The sequence below is a fragment of the Canis lupus genome, chromosome 21, assembly GCF_011100685.1.
Source record: "Canis lupus familiaris isolate Mischka breed German Shepherd chromosome 21, alternate assembly UU_Cfam_GSD_1.0, whole genome shotgun sequence".
NCBI lineage: Eukaryota > Metazoa > Chordata > Mammalia > Carnivora > Canidae > Canis > Canis lupus.
The window spans coordinates 7,153,183-7,180,007 of record NC_049242.1 but is presented as its reverse complement, the minus strand read 5'-3'; the positions used below and the strand labels follow the sequence as shown (position 1 = coordinate 7,180,007).

Genomic DNA, 26,825 nt, shown 5'->3' with positions numbered 1-26,825 from the left:
GCTAATAATATTGACATTTATTGAGATTTTACTAAATGTATAGCATTCTAAATCCTCTAAATAATCTAATTTATTCTTGTTTATAGATGTGAAAGCTGAAATGAGCAAAGTTAAGTGACTACCTGGGTACCATGTGCAATACTGGGGTTCAGTACAGGAGTGTCTAAAGCCTACACATCTAATTCCATTATAATGCACCCTTGGGATGTCTGGGTGGCTCAGCAGTTATGTGTCTGCCTTTGGCTCAGGATGTGATCCCGGGGTCCTAGTATTAAGTCCTGCATTGGGCTCCCTGCATGGAGCCTGCTTCTCCCTCTGCCTGTGTCTCTGCCTCTCTCTGTGTCTCTCATGAATAAATAATAAAAATCCTAAAAAAAAAAATGCACCTTCTTTTCCTCTCTGGGTTGCTTACTACACCACCTCCTGTTGTCTCCACATTCACTGAAGAGTTTTCCAGGTAACATGGCATTTATATCCTCTGCCAAGCTCATCTTTATCCTTGAGGGAAGGAAGGGAGCATGGAAGAGCAGGTAGGGAAGGTTGGAGAGCCCCTCTGGATGGAGGGAAGCAGAATTAAAATAATCAGGGAAAAATAATCATTGGGAATATCCAAACACTGCCTCTTCCTCATTGTCTATCATCACATCTTCCCCCAACACTCCTCCCTTCCACCATACACACACAAAAACACACATGCTAAAGTCCTGACAACTGCAGATTCCACTGTTGGAAATTTTGCTTCTCTTCTTCCTCAAAAAGAAGCCCTCCTCATATGTGGTTAAGAGTAGGCACAGTCCAGAATAGAAGAGGGCAGCAAATTGGAAACAAAGGCTGATCAGCAAAAGCTGAGGAGAGGAAAGAAAAGAACTGGCATCTGGGAAGCTATGTAGGAGGAGGAAAGGATTTTTTTTTCTGTCTTCAAAATGTACAAAGCAATCAAGACATAAGGAAGTTGGGGTGCCTGGGTGGCTCAGTTGGTTAAGTGTCTGCCTTTAGCCCAGGTCACGATCTCAGGGTTCTGGGATCAAGCCCAGAACTCACGGGGGAGCCTGCTTCTCCCTCTCCCACTCCCCCTGCTTGTGCTCTCTTCCTTTGTTAAATAAATAAAATCTTAAAAAAAAAAAGACATAAAAAAGTTAATCATCTTCTTCCCTTTGCCCCCTGAATCAATGAACTGAAAATGAATAACTGAATTACTGTCCTCTTAGCTGTCCAACTAAGCCATCACACAGTAAAGCAAAACCATGAGCAGGGGCTATGTCTGGGAAAAAAATTACAGAATTCATCTTTGGTTTCAAACTCTGAAGTGGTCTCCATAGCCCTACTGAGGAACATACACACCACAGAGAACTTAAATAGAAGCCTTGAGAGAGGTATCTGTGTATCATTTAAGTTTCCTATAGCTTGTATGGAGGCAGAGAAGGCGTTTGAAGTTCTTTTATTTTTCAAAAGAGTTTATTTGACAGAAAGGGAGTACACAAGCAAGGGGAGCAGTGGACAGAGGGAGAGGAAGAAGCAGGCCCCCCACTGAGCAGAGAGCCTGACACGGGGCTGGATCCCAGGACCCCAGGATCATAACCTGAGCCTAAGGAAGATGCTTAGCCTACGGAGCCACTCAGACCCCCCTGATTCAAGTTCTGTCAGGGAACTGGCTTGAAAGAGAAACTCTGAAGGATTCAAATACCTTTCTGAACAAGGCAACATGCAAATTGTCCAGAAGATTCACATTATTTGTCCTTCTTACTTTCCCTCATCCTTCTTTCCATATTTCTTTTCTTCTTTCTTCTCTCTCTATGCACTTCCTTCTCTTTTCTTTCTTCAACTCTTCCTCTCTTTTTTCCTTTTTTTTACAAAACCTGTAAGACAGAGCAGCCAACAGCATTGCTTTCGCTCTACCAGTGTGTGGGAATCAGAAAAAAGAAATGCCATACCTCATTAGAAGACTGTCAGGCTGGGGTTGGCGGGGGGTGGGGAGGGGGGAGATCCAAATAAGAAACCTAGAAGCAGAATACCAGGAGCTATCAGAGAGCCATTTACAATCACTGAGATGAAAAGGGCTGTATCCTTGGGGATGGTTTTGCTTAATCAGCTGGGGTGATGGTAACATATTTGAGTACATTAACTCAGGTTAGCACCATAAGCACATGGCCAAGCTTGTACCAGTTCTCAATACTATTTTGTTAGGATATTTGGGCAGAACATATACACAAGGTCTCTAACATTATGCCATGGATTTGCATGCCAGTGTGACCCTTGTGTCAGAGACCATGGTGAACAAAAGAACCCAAATAATTTTTAGCAATGTCATTTCTATGGGTTTGAGCATCCATGTGGAAACCTCCAGGGAAGGACAGTCAAGAATACTGGATTAGGAATCCGGTAAAGCGAACACCTACTGAGTGCCAAACCTATGTGAGCAAGCTTGTAGTCCCTTGCTCTGGAAGCTTCAACACCTGCTGGGGAGGTAGCTTGCTAAAATACATATACATTTAAAAGAATACACACGCACACACATACACACACACACACAATATAAATCCAGCAGTAAGGTTAACGTAGATGGAAGAATTCATTCTGCTTCAATAAGTAGAAACAGCTTCCTAACCATCTTTAGCATGCACTTTCTTCTGTCCTGAGCAGTTGCATTCCCTTCTCACCTCTGAGATCCCATCTCTGGGCATTCGCCCACCCAAATGCTGCCATCCCTTCTGTCAAGACAGCTGCAAAGATTCCTCACCTCTGAGAACTCTAGCCTGTCTCTGACCCTAGCAGCTGGGAGCCCCTTGGTCTCCTGTGGTTCCCCAGCCTTTTTACTTGTAGCCCATTTCTAACCAGAATTACCCATTCATTCCTTGGCCCATGCCTGGACTTTGGGAACGTCTGACTTCTGACGGTCTCTGTCCACTGATATCCCACTCTTGTAGGTTTTTGGCTCACCTCCCACCTAATACTCTAGCTAATACCCAGACTTCAAACACTTCCCACTTGACCTTCTCTTTGGCCTGATGAAGTCCTAGTTTATGACTTGTTGGGTGGAATGTCAAGATCCAACATTTTTGCTCCGGTTAAGTGAGTTATATTATAATAATGGCAAAGGGGGCAATGTGCTATGATGTGTTATTCCTGTTTAGGTGAAATTACCCAACCAATCCCCTTAAGATTTGGGATCCAGAAGAAGGTCTCTGTGGCTTTAAGACATCAACCAAGGAGTCGCCACATCAGAGTGAGCCTCTGCCTCTTCCTAGTTATTAAATGAACCAATGACACAGAGGAAATCAACAAACATTGTCTACCTTGAACTACCTTGAAGAGGTCCCAAAAGTACTGCATTTAAAACCTCTAAATGTTTAGGAGCTACAGCAAGCTGGGTTGATTAAGGTCTGATTCTAGTCTAAGTGATCACTGCTGCTTGCCAAGACTTGGCTGCTTCCTGGGGCACATTGACTTCAGGTAAAACTGCAAAGATGTCCAAGTTTGTCTTTGTGTCTCCTCTCGGACTCAACTTCCTAGCCCTCTCACATTCCCTCCCTCTGCCCAGTCACATTTAAATAGGCCCTCAGGCTCAGATAAGGTGACTCCTGAGTTCAAGTGACTGGATTTCCTATTCCAAAAAGTGTTCACTGTGGAATGGAAGTCTTCATCCCTTGTAACTTAGGTGGAGGGGTGGGAAGAGGTGTATGTCAATGTATGGACACATATGTGTCTACATGCCTTCCCCAGGAACTTTCAAGTTCAATAAACATATTGTAAGCACTCTGGAAAGTTACAGTCATAAGGGGCAGTGACTCTCAAACTTTGCTACAGATTAGGATCATCTGGGATGCTTCTGAAACATACCACTGTCATATCTTGCCCTTACTCCAGCCCAGGCAATCAGACTCTTGGCCAGGGTTTAGAACTACTAGAAGGATGGAACACATTAGGGCTTTGGCAGTGGCAGGTGGAGGTTCAAATCCCAGCCATGATACTTACAAGTGGCATGATTTCGAATGAAACACTTAATGTTGGTATATTTTATTTAGTGCCTGGAAAATGATGTAGTGATACCAATCTCACTGAGGTATAGGGCAGTAAGTGACCAGCAGGGCACTGGTCTTATTCTAGAACAAGGACAGATATATTTTTGTGGAAAGACCAATAAATAAGTGGTCAGAAGATGGTTTTGCCTTCCAGCTCTTTCACTTTCAGTATGACATGTCATATAAATTCTCCAAACTGAAAATGGAGATAATACTATTTCGCTTAAAGGGTAGTCATACAAATCAAAAAAGATAACATAGGTGAAAGTGCTTTTGAAATCAGAAAGCACTGTGTAATTTTAATTCATCATTCTGAAGACAACAAAGTCTTGGGTTAGCAGTATGGTTGGTCTACAACCTTTCCCAAGGTGGTCCAGTCCCTGGGGAGGGATGAAGAGTTTGGATACAGGAATACAGAGGGACGTGGTAATGACTGTAACAAGACTTTGCCCACTTTCTGCAAATGAGAAAAGAGAAATTTTTTCATTGGGTCAAAAATCCATCATACTTCAAGGCAAAAAGCAGCAAATTCCTCACCATCCCAAACAACAATTTATCTGATATATAAACAGTTGGTGGGATTTTTCTTTTTTTGCCATACAGTTTCTGCTTCCCAAATTTGGCTTCCTCCAGCTCCTACTATACTCCCTCACCAACAGATCTTCGAGGTGGATTGGAACAGTTCACTATTCTAATCACGCAGGTCCTGGGTATTGAGTTTAATTTAGCTGCCTGTGCAGTAGGATGCTGGGATATTTTCAAATCTTTAGCCCGTGGCACTGCAAATCAGTCTGACTGTCAGCCAAGAAAAGAGATGTGAGTCAGCCTTGTGTCCACAAATACCACCCATTACTTCTGTAAAGGAAAAAAAACAATAAATGTCCCATCTAAACAGAATTTTTTGGAGGGTCTTCAATATCAAGAAAGATGAATTGAGGAGTTGTCACCGCACGCTGTTCCAAAATTTCTTTAGACAGTGGTACTCAATTCCCATCACTTGGGAATTTGGCAGAAATCAGATACTCAGGCCCAAAACCTCAGACTTAGAATCTACATTTCAACCTACATTTCCCACAGGTGATTCCTATGACATGAAGTCTGAGAAGCCCTGCCTGGCAAAATTGTCTCATTAAATCCTCACAAACGAATGTGGCAGTTATTTCACCAACTCACAGATGAAATAACTGAGACTCAGATGGGAGCAATTAATTACAGGCCTTAGTCAGGACCACATAGTTACTGATTGACAAACCGAGACTATCCCAGAGCTGCTGATTCCAACAGCAGAGCACTTGCATGTGGTGACATTGGTCCTGTTGTTTGTTTGAACTGTCATCGAGGACGTGGTGCCTGTAATTTATTTTGCATCCTCTTTTGCACAAAGCAGCTTCTTCTCAGGGATTGTTCTTCACAGATAAACTGCAAGTAGAAGTAAAAAAGAAAAGTTATGGGAGACACAGCATCCAGAAAGCAAAGATAACAAAAAATAAGTTTTCACTGATAAGGACCTTCACAAGAAAGCTGGAGAAAGGCTTCAATCTATGGATTTCTGGTCACCCTGGAAACCTGCACCTCTATAGAACAAGGATAAAAGTCCTCAAAGGACTGGGTTGAAGATTAGTAATATAATTAGATGGAAGGCAGATGGAACCTTTGAGAAAGAAATCAATGCACACACAGGTGCAGAATACTATTGTGGAAAACAGTCCCGCCCCCCTCACACATGCCGGCTCAGGGGATGCCCTGCAGCAAAATGCTGGCCTGGTCCTAGCTGGGGTCAGATGGGGCTTTGACTGGTGACATCATCCCCACCATCTTGCCATTTTTTGCCCTGCCTGCCCCAAACTCCGAGCACCCACAGTCCAGGCAGAGCTAGAAGCCGAAGGAGGAGCAGTACTCAGAAAAAAAGCACTGGGAAAGGTATGGGAAGGTGAACCAGCTGTGTGACCTCAGATAAGTCACTCAATGTCTCCACATCTGTTTCCACATCCTTAAAATGGGAGATAACAAACCTGCCCTGTCCATCATAGACTTTTTGAGTATTAGCTATGTTAATCCATGCGAAAGTGCTTGGGAGTTCATGATTTCATCATCATGGAGCCTGATAATATGCGGGGCATTATAATTACTAGTTTTTTCTTGGCCATGCAGGCACAGACACTTGGAATTCACAATATCTTGCTGCAAATGGCCCTGTGTTATGCAGAAGCCATTGGCTTCTGGGCTGCTGGAATTGGGTTTCAAGCTAGGTGTTAACAAACACTAGAGGGCATAATAAACACTAGGTATTTAGAAGGGACTGAGAATAATCTAGAAAAGTCCCCCTACCAAAAAGGCACACTGCTGGCGAGCCACATTGCCTCATATTCCACTACTATGGCAGTGTTTGTGTAGCTGGAAGCATTGTATTTGGGAAGTTTGAAATGCAAATTTTCCTAGAAAGGGTTAATATATTCACTAGCCTCTTGCACTTTAGTTTGAATTAGTTTATCCATGGATTCCTCAGCTAATGCTCTTAAGTCTCTCAAAGGAATTGAACGGTAATTTCGATAGTAGAGAGAGAGAATTTTAAATTCTGACACCCTGCCTTGAGAGATAAACCTAAGTAGTGGGGTACAAGAGGGTGCTGGGTGCCTCCCAGGAGGGAAAAGTCCCACACTAGTGAGGTGAACACTAAATAAAAGTACATGGAGAGTGCTGAACTGAATTCACTCCACACTTTTTCTCAATATCTAAAAGGAGAAGAATTGGATCCTGTGTTCCTTTGCTTGATTTGATCGCCTTCATGGGCCAATTATTTGCCTTTTTCCTCTTCATAGTGGAGTTTAGCTTTATATTGCTCCAGATAATGGGAAAACAAAGGTAATTTAACAATCCTAACTGTTGTTCATCATAAATCATTATTTATCACAGACCAGTCATTATTGGCAAGCCTTGTCTAACTGTACCATCTCTATCAAAAGTCCTTTAAAGTGAGTTAGAAGGCTTCTAATATAAGTTACCTTTTTTAAAAAGGCATTCAGGGTTCTAAAAAAGATCCTCTAAGGCTGTAGGCATGGGAAGTGTTCTAGAACCATTTACTGGTGTAACATGCTGCCTCAGTTTCCCCAGGGTGATCAGTGTCTGGAGAACAAAAGAGAAGAGAAGGAAAGGACAGCTCTGATCCAAGCAAAACACAAAATGAATAGTTCACACTTCCCTGATGGACCCTAATGGCTTCTGACCTCCAAGCCTGCATGTTTGTGAACTTTAAACCAGCCAGCTTTCCCAAGTCCCAGCCAGTCACTGGTCAGTGATATCTAATGACCCAGGATATCCATGGTAATCACACATGATTTCACCCTTGTTCCAAATCCCCACGCTCTTCCTGTTCTGGTAGGTTCTAGCCTCACTGGTCTTCCCTCCTGATTCTGGTCTTAGTCTCAACTGCAATTGACCTCTGAATTTAGATCCCAAATTTGGTTCTCAGAACTCTTTACTCATTGTAATAGATTGAGAGAGATTGTAATCCCTGAGAGAGGATTATAAAAGCCTTCCCTGTGGAACTCCAGAGTAGCTATGGGCTCACGTAGCATATGAAGAGTGGGCAGCAGTGACCCTACGAACATTTTCCTGTCTCAATGACAGGACATGTTCTGGGGAGAGGCAACTCCATCAGCCTAGTCTCAGGATGGAGGTATGGGATGGAGTGGCAGCTGACCCATGGCAGACAGAGTGAGATACACATTTGTTATCATAAACATCGAGATTTGGGGAGTCTTATTTGTTACTGTAGTGTAATTGATTCACACCTCCTTGGATTCCTACCACTCATAGAAACTTTAGACAGACTACCAGACAGACTGCCAGACTTGGCTCCAGCCACAGCACACCATGATATTCAGAAAGGAAGGAGAGACCCATCAGCCAGGAAAAAGCAACATACTCATGTATTCTATGATGATTCAGTGCCCGGGCAACAGTATGTAACGTTCTGAGTCCCTAGATTCCATCTGTTTTTCTGGGTGTAAGTTCCTTAACAAAAATCTCTTCCCAGAATCTAACACACTACATGATACCAAGGCACTTCTTTGGTCAACTATAGTGGAATCTGAGGGCATGGGTCTTTTTTTCAGGCTTTATAAGAGGAAATCACCCATCTGGCCTTACCCACACCATCCACTTGTCTACAATATTACCAAACTATCCAGCACTACAGAAATGAATTTCTAAAAACCCAGCAGTAATCATGAGAGTGTTACTTTCTATGTCAAGTTTTCTTCATGTATAGATTTTCCTTTCTTCTCTTTATCACTTTCTGAACCATGAAAATACAGTGGCAATGGCGAAAGACCACTGCTCTAGGATGTAACAAACCTATGTCTTGATTATGCCATGGTCTCCCAGTGTAACATTGGGAACACATGTACCCTTCTGGGGCTCCTCTCCTTGCCTGTAAGTCTGGGGTTCAGAGATTTGGGGGCACTGTGTCTGACACCAAGAAGGCATTTTCCAAAATAGGGTCTGCTCACTGTTACCACGTTTTCTAAGCCCTGCATTTCCTCTTATGACAACAGATAAATTCCAAGTAGGTATCTTTTAAGGAGGCATTTCCTTCCCTAAGTGAATGTGTTAAAATTGTGTATTTCAGTATTTTCCCTCCTACCCTCACCCCACACCTCAGGAGGATGGAGGGCATGATACATTCCGTAGCTACTACTACTAAGTGTCCAGAGTGTAATAAATGTTCAGTGCAGGCTGGTAAGTACAATAATGAATGAATGGACTCAGAATGGTGGATCTTACAAAATCATTTGCTACTACTTACTCTACCCCTTAGTTCTGTTCATGTCAATGCCTGTGCTCACTTTTGAGGCAATCATCAAAGGAAAGGAATGCGAATATGTGTTACACTCTGAGCTCTTTGGAAGAAGAGTGTTGTGTCCAAAAAAAATGTATGTTAGAAACTATATTCTGTTAAAATTGGAGGGGAGAGAGCTTCTGCACCTTTGTGGCTAGTTCTTGTCCATCGTTCTTTAACCATGCCCCAAGGGTTCGGCAGTTGAGCAGACTGATTCTGCTGTGCTGGCTGATTTTTATTGTGTTCAGAGTGTACACAATTTATTAGCAGGAGTTACCGTCATCCAGGGATCTAAATTATACATGAAACCATAATAAAAATTTAAAAAGGTAACCAACATCCCTGCCTGCATTCAATTTTGTAGATTGTGAAAAATCACAAGCTTTTGGTTTTGTTCTTAAATAGATCCCAGATCTTCCCTGGGATTCTGTCTGGTATCCAAGCAAACCCCTGCCTTGGTACCTCTGTTCGGCTGCAGTGGGACTCCTCCACACTCTCTCCCAAAGCTTGGCATGGGTTCCAGAGGCTTCCAGGGGATCTGGGTCCATCTAGGTGGGAAATATGCTTATTATCATCAGCCAAGCCCTCATTTTGAAGTGCTTTGGGAATGTATTCTATGTATTCTCGCCCCAAAAGCACATTCAGAAAGTAAAGTGCAGTGCTTTGCAAATTGTTTTCTCTGTAACCACGTGCCTTGAAGTCCTAGGCTGGGTGGATTTAAATGCTGATGTTTGGGCCCTACCCTAGATGAGCTGGATCAGAATCTCTGAGAAGGAAGTATAGGGATCAATATTTTTAATAAGTGTCCTAGGAAAATCTTTGGAGCATAAAACTGTGAAACTCACTAGTGTATCTGTTAAGAGCCCAGGTTCTGGAGTCAGATGGGACCTAGTTTGAATTCATACTAGCTATGTGACTTTAGGCAAGCTCCTTACCCTCCTTAGACCCCAATGCCCATACGTTGGAAAAACAACTCCACACTGTGTTGTAAGATAAAATACAAGGAGATTGTGCATGCAAAGCAGGACTTCCCCAGCTCCACGTGCCTAGGAATCACCCAGGATCTTTTTAAAATGCAAATTCTGATTCAGTGAATGTGGGTTGGAGCCTAAGATTCTGACTTTTTCTAGCAAGCTCCCTGGCAAAGCCAGTACGGCTGGTCCTCCATTCACACTTTGAGTAAAGGCCAGACAGAGTAAATCCCAACTAAGCGTTAACTATTCCATGACAGTCATCCCCCCATTCATTGTTCACCTTCCAGGGTTTCAGCTATGTGTAGTCAACTGCAGTCTGAAACTAGGTGACCCTCCTTCTGACCTATCCTCAGAAAGTCAACATTGGCCTAACACTACATCCAGTGCCTTGCCATTCACTTCACTTCATCTCACCCTATAGGCTTGTTATCACTGAACATCATCATGAGAAGGTTGAGTACTATATAGTACGATACATTGAGAGAGAGACCACATCTTTTATTACAGCATAGTATAATCATTTTGTTTCGATTACTCACTGTCATTAACCTCTTTCTGTGCCCAATTTATATATTAAACTTTCTCAGAGGTATGTATGTATAGGAAAAAAACATAGCATATACAGGGTTCAGTACTATCTGTGGCTTTAGGTACCTGCTGGGGGACTTGAAACATATCCCCTGTGGATAAGAGAGGCAGGGGCAACTGTACAAGAATTTACTGGGAAAGGATGAAAAGATAAAGCAATGGTTTTTAAGATTTTTTATTTATTTATTTGAGAGAGAGACAGAGACAGAGATAGAAACAGCACAAGCAGGGAGGAGAGGGAGAGGCAAACTTGCTGCTGAGCAGGGAGCCCGACACAGGGCTTGATCCCAGTACCCTGGTATCATGACCTGAGCCAAAGGCAGTTACTTAACCAACTGAGAGACTCAGGTGCCTTAAAGCAGTGGGTTTGTTTTTGTTTTTGTTTTTATTTTTTAAATCTTGATCAGCCATTATAATTACCTGTGGTGATTTTGAAAATGCAGATGCCTGGGCTCCCACCTCCAAAGACTTAGATTCACTATATTTATGGTGAAGCCTACAAATCTATGTTTTTAAAGTATGGCAAGTAAGCCAGGATTGAGAAGCAATGGATCTGAAGTTATAAGTATCTTTGGGGTGCCAGGGTGGCTCAGTTGGTTGAGTGCCCGACTCTTGATTTTTTATTTTGGCTCAGGTCATGATCTCAGGGTCATGAGATTAAGTCCTACATAGAGCTCTGTGCTGAGTGCAGAGCCTGGTCAGGATTCTTTCTCTCCCTTTGCCCTTCCTCCCAGCTCATGAGTGCTTGTACTCTCTTTAAAAAATTTTTTTTTAAGTTATAAATATCTTTGATGAAATTTATGTTGCGTCCACTGAGACAATGTCAAAATGCCATCTAGGACAAAACTCTTATTCATGATAGCTATATATTGAATGTGTCTTCCCCAAAATTTATACATTAAAATTCTAATTCCCAAGGGGATTGTATTTGGAATTTGGCCTTTGGAAGGTGATTAGGTCATAAGGGTGGAGCCCCCATCAATGGGATTAGTGCCTCTTACAAAAAAAGATCCCAGAGAGCTCCTAGGCCCCTTCCACCATGTGGGGATACAGCAAGAAGGCAACTATCTATGAACCAGGAAGAAGGCCCTTACCAGTCACCAAAACTGCTGGTACCTTTGTCTGGACTTCCCAGCCCCTAGAACTGTGAGAAATAAGTTTCTGTTGTGTATAGGCCACTCTGTCTATGGTATTTTGTTATAACAGCCCAAACAGGCTAAGACACTATGATGCCAGTCTAAAGTATAGTGTCTGTCATGGCCATTAATAAAGAAAAGAGAAAATATTAGTCATAGCCCCTAGACTGCTCTAGCAATCGGTTATAGGGCCAGCTCCTTAATGAGTAAAGGAAAAGTCACAAAAGCAAACATCACAGGGGGTCAAACTCCATCACTTAATAGCTATGGGATCCTAGACGTGGTACTTTAGCTCCATGCTTCTCAAATACCTTATCTGTAAACAATGAGGATCACATCTGGCCCATCTACCTCATAAGCTTGATATGAGGGTCAAATGAACATTCTATAATCTTGCTACTCAAAGTGTGGTTCATGGACCAGCAGTATCAGCATCACCTGGAAGCTTGCTCAAAATGCAGAATCTCTGAGCTACTGAATAAGAATCTGCATTGTAACAAGACATCTCCACCCACCCAGTGATTCCAGTGCAAAGTTTGCAATAACCCTGCTTTATGGGACTAAAATATTGAGGGATGTTATAAGATGAAATAGTCCTATAGTCTCATTGGAAAGGAACAAGCCTTATATTATATGTGAACAATGAGAGATGAGGACAAAGCCAACAAAATCAAGTGCTAAGTATTGTCCATACTTTTCCAGAAAGCAACAGCAGCAACAGCACCATTAGCTGAAATTCTTTCCAGCTCTGATTATAATAGTCAGTGCTCTCCAAATGTTTTCATGATGGAGGAGCAGATAATGATAGTAGTTATACATTGCATGAGATTGTTCAAGGATGGGATTGTTCAAGCCCAGATCAATTATCTTGGGCAATGGGCAATCATCAGGGCAGCTTGTGAAAATGCAGATTCTGAGGTGAGGCTCAAATTGCTGCATTTGGAACAAGTGCCCAGAGGATGTACATGCGGCCAGCACACGGACAGGACCTACAGGGAGTAAGGTTTGGGAATTCAGGCCACCTAGGCCCCATACTGGCAGCCCTGAGGACCAGGGAGGAAGAAATATCTCTGTACACAGTAACACATCCGTGGTACAATGGATGGGAAGCTCTATCTCCACTCACATTAGTTTGAGTTAACTCATAATTTATATTGGGACTAGAAAATGTTGTTCTGGCTCCTGATGACCTCTTTAGTGCCTAATGCACATGGGGTGAGGGTGGATGGGATGACATCTGTCCAGTGCATAAGTATAGCACCACTATGTTGTGAGATATACGTCAGCTGATGCTCCTGAAATCTGGGAAACCTGTCAAGGTAAATCATTCCCATTCTCCAGAACTGTGTACTTAATGTTCATTTGCATGTCTCTCCTTGGAGCAAAACAATGAGCGCACAGCTTCCGGGAGCTGCACAAAGTTCTCTCTGGCACAGGCTTTATGCATAGATATTGAACAGCTGTGTCAGCTCACACTTCCATGAACTCCCCAGGGAATTGGTTTTATGGCACTTTGCCTTGGTACAGAATTCCTACTCCCCAGACCTGGAACTGTATGTTTAATGGGCCAGATAGTGCTATACCACCTCCTTCTACCTGGATTCATAATACTTTGGCAAGAAATTTATCTACAAGAAAAGAATGTCCTTAGTAAACATCGACAAGAAAGCCTGAGCAGGTTCAATATTCAAATATTCATCACATAACTTTATTCTTATTGGAGAAATAAAAAACCACCAGGGAAAATGAATAAATTTGACTGCATAATATATTGTTAACTTCTTTTTGTCAAAAACATCTAAAATAAAGATGAAAGACAAACAAAAACCTGGAAAAAATGTTGGTAATTCCAAAGAGATTTAACACACACATACACAAAAACAAATCAGTAAGGGAAATACTCATAATAGAAATGTAGACAAAGAACAATCTATGATTTCAGACAAACAATGCATGTATATATGGTCAATAAATCTATGCCTAAAATATGCAAATAATCCCAAAATACAAGTGAAAAGAAAATATTTTCCCTATGAGATTATAAAAGATTAAAAGTATTGACAAATCCCTTTTTAATAGTAATTGAGTCAATGGCACTGTCAGGTCCTCTGTTGATGGGAATATAAATTGGTCGAATGTGTCAAATGTGTCTTTAATATTCATACACTTTGAGTCAGTAATCTCACTCCCAGAAATCTACCCTATGGAGATTATTCCACCAGAAGATGAATATTTATTCATCTGTTCAACAGATATGTATTGAGCCCTTATATGTGTCAGGCATTAGGTTAGGAATTAGGAGTATAGCCAAAAAGAAAACAGGCAAAATGCCTGCTTCAAGGAGCATACATTATACTTATGGGAGACAAATGACAAATAAATAAATTATGTGTGTTTTGTTGTGTGTGTGTGTGTGTGTGTGTGTGTGTGGGTGGTGGTGGTGGTGGTGGTGATGGTGGTGATAATGGTAAAGAAAAGTAAAGCATGACCAAAAAATAATAATAATATTAATAAGGGCAATAGTCAATGGAATGTACTGCTCCTCACAGGGTGATTAGAAAGGTCTCTCTGACATGGAGACACTGAACAAAGACTTGAAGGAAGTAGAGAATCATCTTTTGCAGTAGAGATATCTGCAAAAGATGATTCCAGACAGAGCAAACAGTAAGAGCAAAGGCAGGACAGTGAGGAGGCCAGTGAGACTGGAGCAGAGTGAGGGAGGAGTAAAGACCTAAAAACCGATAGGACAGAGCTCTGAGACCACTCAGGGCCTTGTCAGCCATGGTAAGGCCATTGGGGTTTTACTATCGATGAAACAGGCAGAATCAGAATTAGAATTTGAGCAGAGCAGTGATGGGTCAATGATATAAGCTTGCAAAGATTCTCTCCAGCTGCTGGGTGGAAGTGAGCAAGGGCATAAGCTCGAAGACTTAGGTTGTAATTATAATAATCCAGCTGAAATATGATGATGGAGGGGACGGTGGAGGTGGTTGAAGGTGGTTGAATTTTAGATATTTTGGAGGTATGGCCATGAGGCTTTCCTAACAGATATGAGATGTAAGGGAAATAAAGGAGTTGAGCATGTCTCAGGTTTTTGGCTCAAAAGTATAATATTTATTGGGATGGAAAACCTGTAGAAGGAGAGATTGGATGAAATTAAGTCAGAGAAATGAAGGACTTTCAATTCATCAAGTTTGAGATGTCTATTAGACATCAGGTAGGCAGTTGGACTAGAAATCTGGAATTCAGAGAGAGGTCTAAGCATACAGACAGTATTTGGTCCTGAGACCAGATGAGATCACCCGAGGAATGAATATAGACAGATAAGAGGTCTGAGATGTGAACACTGGGTTGCTCCAGAATTTGGAGGTCAAGAGGGCAAGGGGAAACAGGCAAAGGTGACAGTGGCCAATGAAGGTCAGTGACCAGTGAAATAGGAGAAAACCCAAGAAAGTGGTTTACTAGAAGGCCAGTGAAGAATTCTGAGAAAGAAAGGAACGGTCAGTATGTCACATGTTGAAAGAAAGATAAAGAGAGAGGACCAACCACTGCCTCACCAACTGGTGATGACCTTGACAAGAACATTTTGTGGAGAAAAATCTGATTGGAGAGGATTCAGGAGAAAAGAGAGGGAATAAAAAGTGAGGCTGGCAAGTATAAACAGCTCTCTCAAGAATTCTAGGTGTCTTCCTGCCTTGTTAATTTTCCCCATTCTCACTGGTGTGAGGTGGTATCTCATTGTGGTTTTGATTTGTATTTCCCTGATGGCAAGTGATGCGGAGCATTTTCTCATGTGCTTGTTGGCCATGTGTATGTCTTCCTCTGTGAGATTTCTGTTCATGTCTTTTGCCCATTTCATGATTGGATTGTTTGTTTCTTTGCTGTTGAGTTTAATAAGTTCTTTATAGATCTTGGATACTAGCCCTTTATCTGATATGTTATTTGCAAATATCTTCTCCCATTCTGTAGGTTGTCTTTTAGTTTTGTTGACTGTATCCTTTGCTGTGCAAAAGCTTCTTATCTTGATGAAGTCCCAATAGTTCATTTTTTGCTTTTGTTTCTTTTGCCTTCGTGGATGTATCTTGAAAGAAGTTACTGTGGCCGAGTTCAAAAAGGGTGTTGCCTGTGTTCTCTAGGATTTTGATGGAATCTTGTCTCACATTTAGATCTTTCATCCATTTTGAGTTTATCTTTGTGTATGGTGCAAGGGAGTGGTCTAGTCTCAAATGTTGGAGAGGATGCGGAGAAAAGGGAACCCTCTTGCACTGTTAGTGGGAATGTGAACTGGTGCAGCCACTCTGGAAAACTGTGTGGAGGTTCCTCAAAGAGTTAAAAATAGACCTGCCCTACGACCCAGCAATTGCACTGTTGGGGATTTACCCCAAAGATGCAGATGCAGTGAAATGCTGGGACACCTGCACCCCGATGTTTATAACAGCAATGTCCACAATAGCCAAACTGTGGAAGGAGCCTCGGTGTCCATCAAAAGATGACTGGATAAAGAAGATGTGGTTTATGTATACAATGGAATATTCCTCAGCTATTAGAAATGACAAATACCCACCATTTGCTTCAGCGTGGATGGAACTGGAGGGTATTATGCTGAGTGAAGTAAGTCAATCGGAGAAGGACAAACAGTGTATGTTCTCATTCATTTGGGGAATATAAATAATAGTGAAAGGGAATAGAAGGGAAGGGAGAAGAAATGGGTAAGAAATATCAGAAAGGGAGACAGAACATGAAGACTCTGAACTCTGTGAAACGAACTAGGGGTGGTGGAAGGGGAGGACGGCAGGGGGTGGGGGTGAATGGGTGACGGGCACTGAGGGGGGCACTTGAGGGGATGAGCACTGGGTGTTATTCTGTATGTTGGTAAATTGAACACCAATAAAAAATAAATTTATTATTAAAAAAAAGAATAATGCTGATATGAAAAAAAAAAAAAAGAATTCTAGGTGTCTAGGTAAGGAAAGAAAACGAGCTGCAGCCCAGAGGTGGAGTGACCTCAGGGAAGATATTTTTTAAAAGAGAGTGATTATCTGATATCTGGTTGCTAAAGAAATTATATGGCTGAGAGGAAGAATCGACAAAGGAATTTAGGGAGATAAGATAGAAGATAAGATCCAATTAACAAAAGTGAGTATTCCTCTGGATAGAAGTAGAAGTTACAGAACTGTTTATAATGGTAACCAAAAATTGACAATTAATGAAAAGCTTATCAATAGGAATTGGATAAGTGGGGATGCCTGGGGGGCTCAGCGGTTGAGCATCTTGCCTTCGGCCCAGGGCATGATCCTGAAGTCTCAGGATCGAGTCCCACACCAGGCTCCCTGCATGGAGCCTGCTTCTCCCTCTGCCTGCGTCTCTGCCTCTCTCTCTCTGTGTCTCTCATGAATAAATAAATAAAATCTTTAAAAAAATAATTAAATTAAATTTTAAAAAAGGAATTGGATAAGTGACTTAAGGGATCTAAATACAATAGAATAAAACACAATCATTAATATTGATAGTAAAGATCCTGTATTTCTCTACATGATAACATACCCACAATTAAAAAAGAAAAAATATATGGGCAGCCCGGGTGGCTCAGCGGTTTAGCGCCACCTTCAGCCCAGGGCGTGATCCTGGAGACGTTGATCTCCCTGCTTCTCCTTCTGCCTGTGTCTCTGCCTCTCTCTCTCTCTCTCTCATGAATAAATAAATCTTAAAAAAAAAAAACAGCGTGGGGTGCCTGTCTCAGGTGGTTGAGTCTGCCTTCGACTCAGGTCATGATCCCGGGGGTCCTGGGATCATGAGCTGATGTCTAGCTCCCTGCTCAGTGGGGTGTCTGCTTCTCCCACTTCCCCCCTGCCCCCCTGCACTCATGCTCTCTCTCCCTCAATCTCCCTCTTTCGCAAATAAATAAAATCTTTTTTTTAATTGAAAACCAACATACCATCATCCTAACTAAAAATGACTAAAAGTGCTTTATGTGGATGATAAGATTTCAAAGTTGTTTTTGCTTCATTCTTTAGATATTCTGTACTGATCATTTTTTTTAAAAAATATATAATTTGCTAAATGGTATTTTCTCCACTTACAGCTGCTACCATAAGACAAAAAATGCCCTGCCCTGAAGCCCTCTTAGAGGCTTTGAATGGTGATTACTGCTCAAATTCATAGACTGAATATCAAGACTTTCCCTTTTCCCATTTAACCCGTCCCCACAAACATCTATTCAAATCCCAAGCCTGCCATTTATTAGCTACTTAGTTTTGAGCAATATTTTTTGAGCAATATTTTTAACCTTAATAAGCCTATTTCTTCACTTGTAAGATAATGTTTTAAAAATTTGGCCTCAGAAAGCTGTTGTGAGGACCAAAGAAGATAATATAGGTAAAATGCCTAGTAGAGTGCCTGCGTATGGGCATCTGGACATATGGATAGTATACTAGGCTCTTATTTCCGGGTGTGCTACCTCTTTGCTTCCCTAGGGAAGGCCCACTGTGCCATACACGCTTTAAGAAGAAGATGATGAGGGGGACCCATTCGTATCAATACCACTGGCACTGCCTTTGTTTCTTCCTATTTCTGGTGACCCTGGTCTCTTTTCTTGCCTAAGCTAGGGGGATTTGTGAAAGCAAGAAAAAAATTCCTACAGCTTCTCCATTGCCTGGAAACATTTCAAAATTTGACAAATCCGCCCTCTAGTGGCAGATATAATAATTTCTACCACATTCCTCCCCAGGTGGAATTGAAATAGAAAAATCCCAGGTTGTAAGCCTCACCTGCCACTACTGGTCAGAGGGAAAGGGAGAAGCACATTCCCCAGCAAGCAGGGAGCCTGACACGGGGCTCAATCCCAGAACCCAGGTATCATGACTTGAGTCAACGGCAGATGCTTAACCAACTGGGACACCTACGTGCCCCTGTAGTATGACTTTTTATTGTTACGGATATGCTTCTATGTAGGATCCTGACAACTTAACTTTTTTAAAAAAAGATTTTATTTATTTATTCATGAGAGACACAGAGAAAGAGGCAGAGACATAGGCAGAGGAAGAAGCAGGTTCCCTGTGGGGAGCCGAACTCGATCCCAGGACCCCAGGATCACAACCTGAGCCGAAGGCAGACGCTCAACCACTGAGCCACCCAGGCACCCCAAATCTTAACTTTTTAAAATGTGATCTTTACAACTGCTCTGTAAGATTCCTGGCACATAATGTGCCCAATAAATGCTGGGTATTTCTCTGTTTTATAGAGACTGGAGCCTCAGCGAGATTAACTGCTTGTCAAGCAGTTCAAACCCATCTTCTTCCATCTGCAAAACTCTTCCCACCAGTCCTCAACTGCTGTTTACTTTTCTAGGTCGTAAATAATCTCCTCCTCCTTACCCCAACTTTTTATTTAAACTTCTTCCTCTTTTAAAGTATGTAGCTACAGTCTAATGCTAATGGATTAATAAACATTAGTATATTAATAAATATTATATTAGCAATGTGCTAAAAAAAAGGACTTAAAATATGAAACAAAACCAACCAATTTCCCAAACTCTCCTCTCATTTCTCACTCTTCTTAAATAAATGGCCCAATTCCTCACCACCCCAGAAGTATCCACACACCTTAAAAAAATATTTATAGCTCTTAAAAGCCTTTCCCAGCCCATCTTTCCTTTCCCGCTGGGCACTCTTAATATGACTGCTGGTAGCATCTTTAAATTATCCCATTGAGATATTATTACTTATTAAACGCTAGTGGTGTTTATGCCAGAGAGAGAGAGGGCAATTGGCAGATGGTCAGATGGTTGATTATTTCTGTTCTTGCTAAGATTCCTGTGGTGTTTAATTGGGATGTCTATCAGAAGGAGCCCCCCAAATGTGGGGTGACAATCAGGTGGAAGCCCTCAGCACAGAAGGTGAAAGAATTCACCAGAGGCGGAACAGAGGAGACAGAAGTTTATTGAATCGGGACGCCTAGTGGCTCAGTGGTTAAGCATCTGCCTTCGGCTCAGGGAAGTCAGAGTCCCGGGATCAAGTCCCACATCAGGCTCCCTGCATGGAGCCTGCTTCTCCCCCTGCCTGTATCTCTGCTTCTCTCTCTCTTTCTCTCTCTCTGATGAATAAATAAAATCTTTAAAAAGTAATAAAAATTAAAAAAGAAGTTTATTGAGTATGCCACAAGGGAGCAGGTGGGTAGGACAGCAGAGGAGAGGCAATGAGTGAGGGCTGTTTTTAAAGGGGGAAGATGAGGAGTTATGGCAATATATGGAATTACCCCTTTTTTGATACCTGTGCCTGGTTGGTTAGGGCCTATGAATATTTTGAGGTGGGTCGCGTGATAGACCTGTCTGTGTTCAGCCAGGGGGTCACTGTGGCCCTGTCTACCTTCCATCACTCAAGACTGTTTCCCTAAAAGCAGCTTCTATGATTCCCTTTCTTCTGGATTTCATATGCAAGAGTTATTGAGGGAGTCCCTTCCTTCCCCCACCCACCACCACTGTAATGCCAGTCACTCATACTGGATGTGGACAAAGATTCACGCGAACTCAGAACAGTGGAACTCTTACCATCTGAGATATATATTAAATGGCTCGAATCTTAAAAGACTCCAGTTGCATTTTGAGGAGGGGCAGCATTACACAGCAACCAGTCACATGAGGTCATTACTGCCTTGGGCAACTCTTCCTCTTGATCACAGCATATTAACATTCATTCCTAGTGGTAGAACAACACTCAAGAAGGTAAATACACATACCTCTACCTATGCCTATAAAATACAAAATGATCTAATTAAAAAATTAAACTCAAAACACCAATGGACACATTTGAAAGGGTTTTTTGCTTTTGCTTCTCTTTTCGTTTTTGTCTCCTGTGGTCTGAAATAAATGTATTAAAATAAAAGCCAAACACCATTTGTCACATGCTTTGTGACACCATGTCTTAAGAGTGTTAAGCCTTATAACAGCCTTTTGAGTGCTATTACTACCACCTTTTTAAAGGTGAGGAAATTGGCTTTTGGGGAGATTCATGAACCAGCTCAAGGCCAGAGTTTTTATTTATTTTTTATTTTTATTTTTTTAAAAGATTTATTTATATATTTATTCATGATAGACAGAGAGAGAGAGAGAGAGAGAGAGAGAGAGGCAGAGACACAGGAGGAGGGAGAAGCAGGCTCCATGCCAGAAGCCCAATGTGGGACTCGATCCCGGGACTCCAGGATCGCGCCCTGGGCCAAAGGCAGGTGCTAAACCGCTGAGCCACCCAGGGATCCCCAAGGTCAGAGTTTTCAAACCAGGAATTTAGATCCAGGCTGTTGGACTCGAGGCCAACTATTCTTTTATACTATTTCCCAAGATTCCCAGATGTTGTTTGCCTATGAGAACTTAAATATAGACCTACAGCCTCTTTCAATGTGAGAAAGAAAAAGAAACTCCTGTTCAAAGCAGTTTAAATAAAAGGGGGAATTTAATGGCTTCTATGAGTAAGCTGGAGAATGGGCTGGATCAGGGACTCGAACACAGGATTCTCTGTGTTTGTGATGAATGTCAATCTTATTCTTTCAGACTGCCTTGTGGGGGACCACATGTTGGGAACTTCATTGGGGAAGCTTCAGTTTCATACTCTAAGATACGCCCAGAGAGGAAAAAATTCATCCCTGATGGCCACAGTACGAAAAACTACTGCAAAAGATTCTGATTGGCCCAATTTAGGTCATTTACTCATCTCTGGGTCAATTCCAGTGGCAAGGGAAAGAGACGACTGTAATTTGCCCAGTCTGGGCCACTTGACTACCCCTGTGGCCTGGAGGGCTGGGACTATACCCGGAGAGGAAGTTGCTAGAGAGAAAATATAAAATAGCTACTATATTACATAACATGGCTATACCTCTTTGGAGTTTACAAAGTGCTCTCACAATTTAACCACCTGTCAAGAGGGCACATCAAGTATTACTAAAATAATGGTGATTAATTAAAGATGTCCACAAGTTTTTTGTTACCCTCTCCATTGAGAGATGGAGTTCATTTCCCTTCACCTGAATCTGGGCTTGCCCTATGATATTTAATAAAATGTGGCTGGTCTTACTATAACTGCTTATTAGTTTTGTCTTTAAAAGGCCCTCCACCTTCCACTTTCTTTCTCTGGGAATGCTCACACTTAGAGTACTCCCTCTTAAACTCAACTACTGAGAAGTCAACCCACAAGGAAAGGCCAGATGAAAGCATTCTACTCAACAGTTCCAGCTAAGCTTTGAACTGATAGCCAGAGTCAACTGCCAGCCACAAAGAGTGAGCCATTGTGGACATTCTAGGGTCATTTGGTTGGCAACAATAGAGAACCAAAACAGAAACTAGGGCTCATTGGCTTAGTGTCCTACAGTTAGAAAGGCTCAGCGTTGTAATGCTAAACCAGATGCTCTGACTCTAAGCCCACTGGGCTTGCTTTGATTCCTTACTGCCTTCTATTAAAAACAGAACAAGCCTTAATTCAAAATCTCCAGTTGTAAAATTTCTGTCCAGGGTGCAGGTTGGGGAAGTGGAGCATATCATCCACTCAGCAAACATTTAAGATTTATGTGGTCAGCAACTGAACAAAATGTACTACTAGTTCTTGAGGAACTCAGAGTCTAATCAATAGCGAGCCTCATAAATTATAGTTCATTGCAATAAGAACTGCTAAATGCCATGATGGAAAATGTGCAAGGTGCTTTTGAAAAACATGGTGGGCACTAAACCTAGCCCACAGCATGAAATAATGGGCACATCTTTTGTTGGGTTTAAGAGGGTATCTCTGAGTCTATGTTGAGGATGTTGAAGACTGAGTATATGAATGAATGAATGCAATTCATCAAGATAAACGTGACAGGAAATGGGAAGGGGGGGAGGGAGGAAAAATTCTAGTATTTAGGATAAGGACATGAATTCTAGTCCTAGTTCCAGCCTTCACTTACATGCGCTTTTGGCCAAGTCCCTGAAATTCCCTTAACTTAGCTTCCTCGTTTGCAAAGCTGGGGGTGGGGTGGGGAATCACATTATCTCTTCATGTACTGGTTGGACAGTTCCTTTCTCCTATTTCCTTTAAGTTTTGATGTTCCTTAGAGTTTGGTCCTTAGTCATTGCTCTTCTCACTCTGCAAATCCTTGCTAAATGATCTTATCTACGATAGCTTTGGTTGTCAATTATATGGAAATGAAACCCAAGTCTAAATGCTAGCACGATTCTGTGGGCTGTCTACCATTGTAGTCATCCACTTATTGCAATCACACAATGCAAGAAAAATTCAACACGTCCAGAGCTGAGCTCATCACCTTGCCCACTTCACTGACTTCTGATTTCTCCCTTGGTTGATGGCACCACCATTAACATTGTTGGTGGCCTATGAAGTTACCTTCACTCTCAACTTTTCCTTCAACTTCACATGCAATCTTTAGCCAGCACTACTAATTTTGCCCCCTAAATATTCTACAATTCCTTTGTCTAGATGTCCCATAAATAGCTCAAATTCCAAATATTCAAAGCTTGACTCATTACTTCCCCCCTTGAACCTGCTCCTCTTCCTGAGTTCTAGCAGGACGTTACCCCCATCCACTCAGCGGCCAAACATAAAACTTAGGCGTCATGGTTGATCTCTCCCTCTCCTTTGCTTTCCATAACCAGGTAACCACCAATTTCTGATGTTTGGCCTTCTTTGCCTCTTAAATATACCCACTTGTCTCCATTTCTCGTTGCGATCACCTTTTACTTCCTGTAGTAGTTCCTAATTGGTTTCCCTGCCTTGAGTGTTCAGCCTTCACCCTCTCTGGCCTCTTCTCCACCACGAAGCCAAATCTGATCATGTCAGCAACTTCTGTCTTCCCTACTCCCCATATTCTAATTTTTTTTCTTTTTGTTATGTTTTACCTCCAGGCTACAAAATCTACGATAGGGCTTGGATAGTCCATTTACCCTCGTCTCCCCTGCACTTCCCACACCGTGCTTGGCACATGATAATTGTTCAATAAATATGAACTTGCACTCATCCCCTTCTGATGCCAGGTTATTTGTAGCAAGTAAACCTGGGACATGTTCTAGATGTACTGGCTCTCCGGAGGCACAGAGTGCCACGATCTGATTCACCGGTGTGCGAGCTGGACCCTTCCTGAGGGCCATGGGACACTAAGTACAGGATAACGGCCCCGAATGAACTGTAGAGTCGGTGCACAAAGGGATACACATGCCGAGGCATCTTCCTAATAGGGCTTAAAATCAAAGGCGTCGCCAACGCTCTGGGCCAATATCCCCCCTTTCTGGACCTCGTCTCCCGATCCGTAACGGAGCACAGCTGAGGCACGGCAGGCAGCACCGCAGCACACCTGAGAGCCCAGCCGGGGAGCTGCGAGGAATAATGGGCCCGCACGTAGGGGTTGGCGCATGCGCGGGTTCCCCCCTCCCCCCCCCCGGCGCGGCCTTCCCGGCGGCCCTCGCGGGAGGCGGGACCAGGCCGATGCCCGCGGCTCGGCCCCGCCATTGGCGGGCCGTTTGAATGGCGGAAGTGACGGGCGCTCGGCGATGGCTGCCCCGCAGGCGCACAGACGGCGGTTGGGGAGCTGCAGGGCCGCGGGCGCAGGGGCCTTCTCCGTGTGAGCTGCGGTTCCTGACTCCCGGCCCTTGGTACTCGGGTGAGTGGCGGACGCCGGCTGCCAGCGCCGGGGCGTGCACAGGTCCCCGGAGCCAGGAGCTGGGGCTGTGCTCCTCAGGCAGCGGTGCCGAGAGGCCCGCGGTTCTGAGGCCCCGGCCGGCCCCGGCGGGCTGCGGTCGGGGAAGCGTGCGGGGAGGGGAGGCGAGCGCGGACGCACACCGGCCGCTTGCTGCGAGGGGCTGCTCCCGGGCGCAGGCGCGTGTGGCCGTCCGCGCCCTCCCGGGGCGGGGGTGGGGGTCGCGCGAGGCCCTCGCGCTTCCTGACCCGGGGCGGCCCCGCGGGCCTCGGAGGGAGCTCGGCCGCAGGCGCTTCTCGATGCTTCCTGCCTGCCCTTCCCCCGGGACCCCCGCAGACGTGGCCTGAAAGCTGGGAGCCCTTGGAGAGCACTGCCTGGAATTGTTTCTTGCAGAGAGCGTGCTCTTTTTTTGCTGTCTCTCACCTTTAATTTGTCCGGTAGTTAGCCCTGCCGCAAACTGAGCTTTTAAAACATCGGGGTACACTCTGAGTATTTGGCAGTTTCACATTAAGCCACGTGATCATCAGGACAACCTGTTGGGGACGGTGTTATGATTCCCATTATGTAGTTTAAGAAAATGAGGCCATAGTAATTTGAGACTTCTCCAGTGTCTTCCTGCTTGTCGGTGGTCATGATGAGTCTTGAACACACATCTTCTTAGTATTTTGTGGTTACGAAATGCCAAGTGCCATTTAATCCTCAGGACAAAAAATCTTGAAAGATAAGTTAGTATTCTCTGTTATTGGATAATATTAATACACGGAACTTAAAATGATTTAACAAATAAGAGAGGAGCCGGGGAAATGCTTCCCTAACAGTAGGATTCCAGTTGATAAATGTAAAAGGGATAATGGAAATAGAAAATGCTTTTTTTTTTTTTTTTAAGAAAATGCTTTTTGGTAAACGCTGTAGTTAATGCTTCAGACAACCCTCAGTGGATACGAAGGAGCAAAGGTATAATCAGAAACATGATATTTATATATAGCCTCAACTGTCTCTCTGGGTACTTATAAAAGTGGAGAGAACTGTGGACACCACTTAACCACGGTTCAAAATAAACATCACCAGTGTAGTAAGACACCTTAACATAATTTAATGTGCCGAGAAAGGGTGCATCATCACATCTTCACTTCTGTGGTGTTTTTGCCAAAAATGTGTAATCTTAGTCTAACCATGTGAAAAGATTAAGCAAATCCCAGTGGAGGGACATTCTACAAAATAACTGGGTGACAATTTCAACAACCATGAGAATGTAATTCACAGACCTCAGCTTCTGTATATTCTGAAACCCATTTGCATGGATGCTTCCCAAAGGCTGTTTCTGGCCAATGACTGAGAATGGCATGGGCACTGAGGCGGACCTCTTCCTGAGAAGCAAGGGACTTTCCTTTAAGAACTCCGCCATCTTACCGAATCTTCTTTAGACTGCATGGCAGTCATCTACCCAACCTTCCCTGACATTGACATTCAGTGACTGAATGACACTGACATTCATTCAGTGTCAGATTTGCATGGAAATCTGAAAAGCTTCCAGCGTTTATTCCCTCCCATTTTCCCTCACACAGACCTTTCTCTTAATAAAATTTTTGTAGGCTTAATCCTATCTTGTCTTCTGCTTCTTGGAAGACCCAGAGTAATACAGCAGTGGAAAGCAATGGATTGTCCTTGGATGGATCTTAGTTCAGAAAATGGGTGTTAGTGGGATACTTAAAATCTGAATAAGGTCTGTAGATTAGTTAAACTATTGAGCTCGTGTCCATTTCTTGGTTTTGATCATTGTGCTGTGATTGTCGTCTAGAGAAGCTAGGGAGAGTATGTGGGAATTCTAAGTCTGAAATTATTTCCAAATAAGTTTAACAATTAAGAAAGTTATATGCAAGAGAAAAGTTACTCTACCGCATCTCAGGAGGTAAAAGTAACAAATGTGTGTTTTTGTATCATCCTCAAGCTAATGAGATGATAGATACTCAAAACAATATGAAATTTTTTCCCCTTTTTTATTGACTGTAACTTTAAAATACACAACTCTCTGGCAGCCTGCGTGGCTCAGCGGTTTAGCGCCTCCTTTAGCGCCTCCTTTGGCCTGGGGTGTGTGATCCTGGAGACCCAGGATCGAGTCCCGTGTCGGGCTCCCTGCATGGAGCCTGCTTTTCCCTCTGCCTGTGTCTCTGCCTCTCTCTCTCTCTCTGTCATGAATAAATAAATAAAATCTTAAATAAATAAAATAAAATACACAACTCTAGGGGTGCCTGGGTGGCTCCGTCGATTCAGCATCTGCCTTTGGCTCAGGTCATGGTCCTGGGATCAAGCCCCACATCAGACTCCCTGATCAATGAGGAGCCTGCTTCTCCCTCTGCTGCTCCCCCTACTTGTGCTCTCACTCTCTCTTTCTCTCTCAAATAAATAAAATCTTTAAAAAAGTTCACAAATCTATCATTTGAAGAATATTTACATATGTATATACCTGTGTAATCATTACACAGATCAAAATACAGGCCATCTCTAGCATCCCTGCAGGCTCCTTTGTGCTGCCTCCTAGTCATTAACCTACAGAAAAGTGAGCCCTGTTTTAATGTCTGTCATCATGGAGTAATCTTGC

The 26,825-nt window shown here is 43.0% G+C and overlaps 1 protein-coding gene and 1 long non-coding RNA gene across 6 annotated transcripts in view; one reads left to right on the top strand and one right to left on the bottom strand.

Annotated features, from left to right (window-relative positions):
* Nucleotides 1-1,475: 1,475 nt before the first annotated feature.
* LOC111091485 lies at nucleotides 1,476-7,942 on the bottom strand. Its single transcript, XR_005375482.1, has 4 exons — nucleotides 7,854-7,942; nucleotides 7,022-7,142; nucleotides 5,272-5,438; nucleotides 1,476-4,476 (listed from the first exon to the last, which is right to left on the bottom strand). It is a non-coding gene; the product is annotated as an uncharacterized LOC111091485 (long non-coding RNA).
* A 16,108-nt stretch (nucleotides 7,943-24,050) lies between these two features.
* Nucleotides 24,051-26,825, top strand: part of CEP295 (centrosomal protein 295) — a 52,835-nt gene continuing 50,060 nt past the window's right edge. For all 5 annotated transcript variants that reach the window (XM_038568306.1, XM_038568305.1, XM_038568304.1 and 2 more), the window contains exon 1: nucleotides 24,051-24,190. In XM_038568306.1, coding sequence (XP_038424234.1) covers nucleotides 24,055-24,190 — 136 coding nt within the window. In that variant the 5' untranslated portion in view covers nucleotides 24,051-24,054. The remainder of the gene's footprint in view (nucleotides 24,191-26,825) is intronic.